Source organism: Lithobates pipiens, unplaced genomic scaffold, assembly GCF_037356315.1.
Source record: "Lithobates pipiens isolate NorthernLeopardFrog02 unplaced genomic scaffold, aLitPip1_a1.2 Scaffold_41, whole genome shotgun sequence".
NCBI classification, from domain to species: Eukaryota; Metazoa; Chordata; class Amphibia; order Anura; family Ranidae; genus Lithobates; species Lithobates pipiens.
This window is the reverse complement of record NW_027507861.1, coordinates 7,283,816-7,293,400: the sequence shown is the minus strand read 5'-3', so window position 1 is coordinate 7,293,400 and position 9,585 is coordinate 7,283,816. Positions and strand designations below refer to the sequence as shown.

At 49.6% G+C, this 9,585-nt stretch overlaps 1 protein-coding gene across 1 annotated transcript; it reads left to right on the top strand.

The window, feature by feature from the left end:
- The first annotated feature begins 4,824 nt into the window (after positions 1-4,824).
- On the top strand, positions 4,825-5,775 carry LOC143956771 (olfactory receptor 52N2-like). The gene has a single exon (XM_077466951.1). It carries the CDS (start codon positions 4,825-4,827, stop codon positions 5,773-5,775), a length of 951 nt encoding a protein of 316 aa, XP_077323077.1.
- Positions 5,776-9,585: the final 3,810 nt, after the last annotated feature.

Below are 9,585 nucleotides of genomic sequence, written 5' to 3'. Positions count from 1 at the left end.
GGAGGATGGGGATGGGGGAAACAGTCCAATCTCTGTATTTGCGGAGGATACTAAGCTAAGCAGGGCAATAACTTCTCCGCAGGATGTGGAAACCTTGCAAGAAGATCTGAACAAATGAATGGGGGGAGGGGCAACTATATGGCAAATGAGGTTCAATGTAGAAAAATGTAAAATAATGTATTTGGGAGGCAAAAATCTGAATGCAATCTATAGACTGGGGGGAGGGGAACCTCTGGGGGGGATCTAGGGTGGAGAAGGAACTGGGGGTCCTAGTAGATGATGGGCTCAGCAGTGCCAAGCTGCTTCTAACAAAGCAAACAGAATATTGGCATTAGTGATGGACAAACTCCCGACGGGATGTTTCGCGAACGCGGACCGCGAACGCGGCCGATAGTTCGCGAAACCGAACGTTCGCGGCAGGCCCCATTGACTTCAATGGGAGGCGAATTTTATAGCACTGAAGCAGCACCGTAAGCAGCCCCAGGAGGAAGTCAGCACAGCACAGGGATGGTGTGATCCCCTCATAATAAGCAGGCCCAGGAGAAACTCAGCACAGCACAGGGATGGTGTGATCCCCTCATAATAAGAACCCCCAAGAGGAAGTCAGCACAGCACAGGGATATCATAAGCAGCCCCAGTAGAAATATGACACCGCTCAACCTCTTCAAAGAGGAGGGTAGGGGCATATAGTACAGTGTGCTTTTTTGGGACAAGGAAGTGAGCCAAATGAAGAAAGAAGGTAGTGCACCTCAACCCTATGTATTGTGGACCTATACCAGTCCTTATAGAATAGCAGACTGTACCTCACTCAACCCTATGTACTGTAGCACCCTAGACCAAGTTACCAGTCCTTATAAGAACTTTTGTGGACCAAGCAGGTTGTGTGTTAGTGATTAGCAGACTGTACGTCAGTCCCTATACCAATGAAGGACTGCTGCAGTATAGGGCAGCGGTCAGCAGTGGTGCACCTCAACCCTATCTATTGTGGACCGATAGCGGTCCTTACAGAACAGCAGACTGTACCGCACTCAACCCTATGTACTGTAGCACCCTAGACCAAGTTACCAGTCCTGATAAAGAGCTTTGTGGAACAAGTGAGTTGTGAATGATTAGCAGACTGCAGCAGAAGGGCAGCAGTCAAGTATAATATTCTTTCTATATTTGGAAGAAAGAATATTATACGTGTACAAGTCTATTACCATACCACTGATACCAGTCCTGAAAAGAACCTTTGTGGAACTAATAGTAACAGCAAGTCTTTAAACTGACCCTCACTGCCTGACAACACTGCTTCCTTCCTGTCCCTATACAAAGTGGCAAAAAAGAGGAGACTGGAACGATTACTGGTTACTGGAACAGCTCTTTTGTGGACCTGATAGTAACAGCTAATGATGATGATGATGATGATGATGATGATGATGATGATGATGATGATGATGATGATGATGATGATGATGATGATGATGAAAGACTAATCTGACTCTCCCTGTAGCACACACCGTCCTTTCCCTCTCTCTAAACTGACAAAAGACACTCAGGCTGCTGCAACAATCAGTAGCACAGCAAACCTATATACACCTAACACCTATACCAGTCCTGAAAAGAACTTTTGTGTACCAAATAGCTAGCGATTTATCTGTCCCTACTCCACACAGCAACCTTTCCCTATAGTGACAGAAGAAAGAATGTAAAATGGCCGCCGGATCGGGTGTATTTATAGGTTAGGGGGAATGTCCAAGTGTCCATGTGCTGTCATGTCTCAATTGGCTGTCCTGTACCCCATGATGGTTTGTGTCATCATAGGTCAAAGTTCTTTTAAACATTAAACATGCAAGTCCGCCGGGACGAACGACGGCAATAGGCGAGCGAACGAGCGGACCGCGAACGGCCAAAATTCGCCGCGAAACGACCGCCGGGCGAACCGTTCGGCCATCACTAATTGGCATTAAAAAGGGATAAACTCCAGAGATAAAAGGATAATTCTCCCCTCTACAAGACTCTGGTCCGGCCGCACCTGGAGTATACTGTCCAGTTCTGGGCACCAGTCCTCAGGAAGGATGTACTGGAAATGGAGCGACTACAAAGAAGGGCAACAAAGCTAATAAAGGGTCTGGAGGATATTAGATATGAGGAAAGGTTGTGAGCTCTGAACTTATTCTCTCTGGAGAAGAGACGCCTGAGAGGGGATATGATTTCATTATATAAATACCGGACTGGTGACCCCACAATATACAAATACCGGACTGGTGACCCCACAATATATAAATACCGGACTGGTGACCCCACAATATATAAATACCGGACTGGTGACCCCACAATATATAAATACCGTACTGGTGACCCCACAATATATAAATACCGGACTGGTGACCCCACAATATATAAATACCAGACTGGTGCGGACTGGTGACCCCACAATATATAAATACCGTACTGGTGACCCCACAATATATAAATACCGGACTGGTGACCCCACAATATATAAATACCAGACTGGTGCGGACTGGTGACCCCACAATATATAAATACCGGACTGGTGACCCCACAATAGGGAGAAAACTTTTTTTGCGGAAGGGAGTTTAACAAGACACGTGGCCGCTCATTAAAATGAGAAGAAAAGAGGTTTAAGCTTAAAGTGGCAAGGATGTGGAATTCCCTTCCACAGGCGGTGGTCTCAGCGGGGGGCATTGATACTTTCAAGAAACTATTAGATAAGCACCTGAAAAACCGCAACATACATGATATACAATGTAATACTGACATATAATCACACACATGGGTTGGACTTGATCTACTTGCATCTTTTTTCGACCTCACCTACTAGGTAACCCAAAAGGTATTCAAATATTTATTTGATTCAGATATTTCTTTTGTTTAGTTCACTTTGCATGAGATAAAGTCACAAAAATAACAATATATATATATATATATATATATATATATATATATATATATATATATATATATATATATATATAATTTATTTACTTATATTTAGCACCCTGTAGTTTAGGCAGAGAGCTCCTCACAAATTTACCTACCAGGAGTAGTAGTTTGATTGATAGAGATCTATTGATTTCTCCTTAAAGTGGTTGTAAACCCTTACAAACCACTTTGACCTACAGGTAAGCCTAGATTAAGGATTACCTGTAGGTCCAAGCAATATCTCCTAAACCTATATGGTTTAGGAGATATTTGCCCGAAAACGGGCACCGCTGTCTACGGCGCATGCGCCGTAGACAGCGGCGCGCAGGCGCACTGAGCGCGGCATTTCCAAGAATGGAGCTGCCGCGCGTGTCGACTCCCGTGCGCATGCACGGGAGTGACGTCATCGCGGCTTCGCCGAATGACAGCGCCGGAGCTGCGAGACCGCACCAACAAGATGGATGCGGCGGACTACAGGGGACAGCGGTGACTTCGCTGGCTCCTGTGTCAGGTAAGTGACACATAATGGACTACTATGCGATGCGATGCGATGCGATGCATAGTAGTCCATTATGCTTTGCCTTTGCAGAGAATGAAAGAGGAAGTAACACTCATCAGGGTTTACTTCCTCTTTAAGTTTGGCTTTGTTGTACTTTTCTCTTCTACTAACAGGTGGCCGGGTACTTGGTAATAGATATGAGAAGGGCAACCCAAGGTCAGGTTATGGATGATCTCAGCCAATGGGCAGGGGTTTTCTTGAATACCTTGGCCTGCTGGAAGCACATATATATTCGGGTGGAGTTAGGTGATCTATGTTCTGTGCCACCTGTCTGGGAGGACGTGTGTCATGTGCCCCGGGCTGCTAGGCCGGAGTTTGGGCCTATCCCGGGGGAATCTGGCTGCCAGGCTGTCTGTGGGCCTATCCGAAAATAAGAGGGCAGCGCAGGGTTGGGATTTCGGCTTGCAATCCCACCAGAAGTGGCGGTTCTGCCGGCCGAAGAACCTGTCGTGGTCGGAGGTAGAAGGGACCAACCACCTTATTACCGGGGACCACAGTTAGTAACTGAAGAAAGTACCGTAACCATATTCTCACCAACCGGGGACGGTGGAGATTCGGGAAACTCAAGTCAAGGTCCCAGTCAGTGGAGGTGACTCTTGCAGAGCAGCCTTGTGTGTCAAGCCAGGGACCGAGCCGGTCAGCGGGGATGAAGCTTGAGAAGTATCTGGAGTGCCATCTAGGGACCTAGCAGGGACGCGGGGGTGACGTTGAGGAAGATTGGACGAGCTCAAGGGAGTCAGAGTCAGTGAATCAGAGGGTCTAGTGAGAGATCGGGAGCTCAGTGTTGGAGAACTACAAGAATCAGTTGTAGTGGAGCTGAAGGAACTGTTACGTTGAGTTAGGAACTGTTAAAGACTGTTACCATAGGAGGCAGCACTCCTGCATGTGCAGATGTGGCACCCTGCTGGGGCCTTTCCCTGCATGGCTGTCTTCCTACTGAAATCTCAGTATCTGCCAATTGAATCTACAACTACTTAAGGGTGTCCTGGCCAAGCGACACCCTTAAGCATGCATGCACATCCCTTCGTGACCGATAAAAGCTCACATGCCCTCAACATGGGAAGAGTATATTGACAGTGGGACTCCCCCTGCCAAGGGCTTTGTCCCCATGTTGATGGAGACCTCTTCCCCACAAACTTGTAGTATGGGTCTCTGTTATAGGAACTTGGATAATCCAGGAAGGGAAAGCTCTGCTGTTATGTTGCCTATCCTCCTCGTGTTTCTTTTGTCTTTTTCAGTTGACCTACAGAACATTGACCACTGGTCGCTAATGAAAGCTCAGTTATACAGTGACTGACTATCCAGAATCTTTGACATCATCAGAGGAAGTTCTCCAGAACATGTCCAATTCCACTACTTTCCACCCCAACTTCTTCCTTTTAATGGGGATTCCTGGTTTGGAGAATTCCCACCTTCTGCTCTCCATCCTGTTTTGCTTCCTGTATATTTTAGGTGTAGCCTCCAACTCCACCTTGATAGCGGTCATCTCAGTACATGAAAGCCTTCACCAGCCCATGTACTTCTTCCTTGTGATGTTGGCGGTGGGAGATCTTGTTCTGAGCTCCACCACTGTCCCGAAGACCCTCTGTATTTTTTGGTTTGGTTCTCATGAAATTTCTTTCAACAGCTGCTTGGTCCAAATATTTTTCATTCACTTTATCTGCATGACGGAGTCTGGCATTTTGCTTGCTATGGCGTACGATCGCTACATCGCCATCTTTTACCCTCTGTCCTATGTGACAAAGCTCAATCCGTCTTTTGTTACGACTGTCATTTTGGTTTCAGTGACCAGAAGCCTTATTATAATAACCCCCTTAGTTCTTCTTGCTTGGCGGTTACCATACCAGGGTGGTAACATCATAGAACATACCTACTGCGAACATATGGCCATGGCTAGACTGGCAACCGCAAGCATACTGGTCAATGTCATCTATGGCATGGTGATAATGGTTCTGACCTCTGTGATAGATTTATTCCTCATTGGGTTGTCCTATGTTTCCATTATTCAGGCCATCATGAGACTCTCCACTTCAGAGGCCCGCCGCAAGACTTCAAGCACCTGCGTGTCCCACCTCTGTGTCATCACCTTACTCTATGTCCCGGCCTTCTTCTCCTTCATAGCACACAGGATCCCTCACAACCATGTCCCGCCCAATATCCATATTCTGGTGGCCAATATCTATGTCATTGTCCCTCCCATGCTGAATCCCATCATCTATGGAGTTAGGACAAAGGAGATTCAACAAAAGGCCATCAAGATGTTTACTGGGAAATTCATTGACTATGAGTAATGTCGTAAAAGAGACGTCCGTCTATCTCTAAGAAGAAGTTTCTGCAACAGAAGAGATATTTAACTCGCCTTTCCTATGACCTGTGTCTCCACTCGATTGCAGCACTGCAGGCTTCTTCAGTGTATTTTGGCTCTTTGACACTGTCTCCAGCAGAGCCCCAGTCCTTACATCAGTGTCCCCAGCAGAGCCCCAGTCCTTACATCAGTGTCCCCAGCAGAGCCCCAGTCCTTACATCAGTGTCCCCAGCAGAGCCCAAGTCCTTACATCAGTGTCTCCAGCAGAGCCCCAGTCCTTACATCAGTGTCCCGACTCCCCAGCAGAGCCCCAGTCCTTACATCACTGTCCCCGGCAGAGCCCCGGTCCTTACATCAGTGTCCCAAGCAGAGCCCCAGTCCTTACATCAGTGTCCCCAGCAGAGCTCCGGTCCTTACATCATTGTCCCCAGCAGAGCCCCAGTCCTTACATCAGTGTCCCCAGCAGAGCCCCAGTCCTTACATCAGTGTCCCCAGCAGAGCCCCAGTCCTTACATCAGTGTCCCCAGCAGAGCCCCAGTCCTTACATCAGTGTCCCCGGCAGAGCCAGGTACTTACATCAGTGTCCCCAGCAGAGCCCCGGTCCTTACATCAGTGTCCCCAGCAGAGCCCGGGTCCTTACATCAGTGTGCACAGTGGAGCCCCAGTCCTTACATCAGTGTGAACAGTGGAGCCCTAGCCCTTTTATCTGGTGTCTTCAGTGGAGCCCCAGTCCTTACATCAGTGTCCCCAGCAGAGCCCCAGTCCTTACATCAGTGTCCCCGGCAGAGCCAGGTACTTACATCAGTGTCCCCAGCAGAGCCCCGGTCCTTACATCAGTGTCCCCAGCAGAGCCCGGGTCCTTACATCAGTGTGCACAGTGGAGCCCCAGTCCTTACATCAGTGTGAACAGTGGAGCCCTAGCCCTTTTATCTGGTGTCCCCAGCGGAGCCCCAGTCCTTATATCAGTGTCCCCAGTGGAGTCCCAATCCTTATATCTGGTGTCCCCAGTGGAACCCCAGTCCTTATATCTGGTGTCCCCAGTGGAACCCCAGTCCTTATATCTGGTGTCCCCAGCAGAGCCCCAGTCCTTACATCAGTGTCCCCAGCAGAGCCAGGTCCTTACATCAGTGTCCCCGGCAGAGCCAGGTCCTTACATCAGTGTCCCCGGCAGAGCCAGGTCCTTACATCAGTGTCCCCAGCAGAGCCCCGGTCCTTACATCATTGTGCACAGTGGAACCCCATTCCTTACATCAGTGTGAACAGTGGAGCCCTAGCCCTTATATCTTGTGTCTTCAGTGGAGCCCCAGTCCTTACATCAGTGTCCCCAGCAGAGCCCCAGTCCTTACATCAGTGTCCCCAGCAGAGCCCCAGACCTCACATCAGTGTCCCCAGCAGAGCCTCAGTCCTTACATCAGTGTCCCCGGCAGAGCCAGGTCCTTACATCAGTGTCCCCAGCAGAGCCCCAGTCCTTACATTAGTGTCCCCAGCAGAGCCCCAGTCCTTACATCAGTGTCCCCGGCAGAACCAGGTCCTTACATCAGTGTCCCCAGCAGAGCCCCAGTCCTTACATCAGTGTCCCCAGCAGAGCTCCGGTCCTTACATCAGTGTCCCCAGCAGAGCCAGGTCCTTACATCAGTGTCCCCAGCAGAGCCCCAGTCCTTACAACAGTGTCCCCAGCAGAGCCCCAGTCCTTACATCAGTGTCCCCAGTGGAGCCCCAGTCCTTACATTAGTGTCCCCAGCAGAGCCCCAGTCCTTACATCAGTGTCCCCGGCAGAACCAGGTCCTTACATCAGTGTCCCCAGCAGAGCCCCAGTCCTTACATCAGTGTCCCCGGCAGAACCAGGTCCTTACATCAGTGTCCCCAGCAGAGCCAGGTCCTTACATCAGTGTCCCCAGCAGAGCCCCAGTCCTTACAACAGTGTCCCCAGCAGAGCCCCAGTCCTTACATCAGTGTCCCCAGTGGAGCCCCAGTCCTTGCATCAGTGTCCCCAGCAGAGCCCCAGTCCTTACAACAGTGTCCCCAGCAGAGCCCCAGTCCTTACATCAGTGTCCCCAGTGGAGCCCCAGTCCTTGCATCAGTGTCCCCAGTGGAGCCCCAGTCCTTACATCCGTGCCCCCAGTGGAGCCCCAGTCCTTACATCAGTGTCCCCAGCAGAGCCCCAGTCCTTACATCAGTGTCCCCGGCAGAGCCAGGTACTTACATCAGTGTCCCCAGCAGAGCCCCAGTCCTTACATCAGTGTCCCCAGTGGAGCCCCATTCCTTACATCAGTGTCCACAGTGGAGCCCTAGTCCTTATATCTGGTGTCCTCAGCGGAGCCCCAGTCCTTACATCAGTGTCCCCAGTGGAGCCCCAAACCTTATATCTGATGTCCCCATCAGATCCCCAATCCTTACATAAGTGTCCCTAGTGGAGTCCCAATCCTTATATCTGGTGTCCCTAGTGGAACCCCAGTCCTTATATCTGGTGTTCCCAGCAGAGCCCCAGTCCTTATATCAGTGTCCCAAGTGGAGTCCCAGTCCTTATATCTGGTGACCCCAGCAGAGCCCCAATCATTACATCAGTGTCCCCAGCGGAGCCCCAGTCCTTACATCAGTGACCCCAGTGGAGTCCCAATCCTTATATTTTGTGTCGCCAGTGGAACCCCAGTCCTTATATCTGGTGTCCCCAGCAGAGCCCCAGTCCTTACGTCGGTGTCCCCAGCGGAGCCCCAGTCCTTACATCAGTGTCCCCAGCGGAGTCCCGGTCCTTACATCAGTGTCCCCAGTGGAGCCACAGTCCTTATATCTGGTGTCCCCAGCAGAGCCCCATTCCTTACATCAATGTCCCCAGCAGAGCCCCAGTCCTTACATCAGTGTCCCCAGTGGAGCCTCAGTTTTTATATCTGGTGTCCCCAGCAGACCCCTAGTCCTTACATCAGTGTCCCCAGCAGACCTTAGTACTTACATCAGTGTCCCCAGCAGACCCCTAGTCCTTACATCAGTGTCCCCAGCAGACCCCTAGTACTTACATCAGTGTCCCCAGCAGACCCCTAGTCCTTACATCAGTGTCCTCAGCGAAGCCCCCAAAACACCCCCCCACCCTGTGTACAGGTGCAAAATCAGAGAGGGCTGGAAAACAGGATAAACATGGACCCAGTGTTTGAGGCTTTTTTCTACCCAAAACTCTACAAAGCCTCCAGGCTCCAGGGCTCAGATCAGAAATCCCCTCCTGACAGCTGTTGGTGCCTAACAGGCTTTAAATGGGCTTCTATGGAGCAGCTTCCCGATCACTTTGTGATCTGCTCACAGCAGTTATATGAACCCGTCCTGCTGCCCTTCATCACAGACCAACACCAAGGCCTTTTGCAGATAACTCAGTGAGTGTGGTGGGAACGCGCTCTCTGCACACAATCTCAGACCCCATGGACGCATGGTGGACCCTTTACTGACAGAGACATTTTTCCGTTGTTTTTTTTTCTAACATTTTAAGCCTGGAGATTGCACAAACCTGAAAGCAGACACCCTAGGGAACAAAATTGTGAAAGTTCCAATATTTATTTTTTATATCACAGGATATTACTGTAAAGGTAAAAAATGCACTGAAGTTAATTTTGAAGGCATGCAGATGCAATAAATTACCCAATTCTTTTGTAGAATTGCAAAGACGAGGTTACGTCGAGTAAATAGATACCCAACGTGGCAAACTTTAAATTAGTGTACGCCTGTGAAATGGTGACAGACTTCACTCCCCGATATTTTCAATAGGCAATGCTTTAAAAGCCCCCCCTATAGGTCATCAGTTTAGTGTCACGGA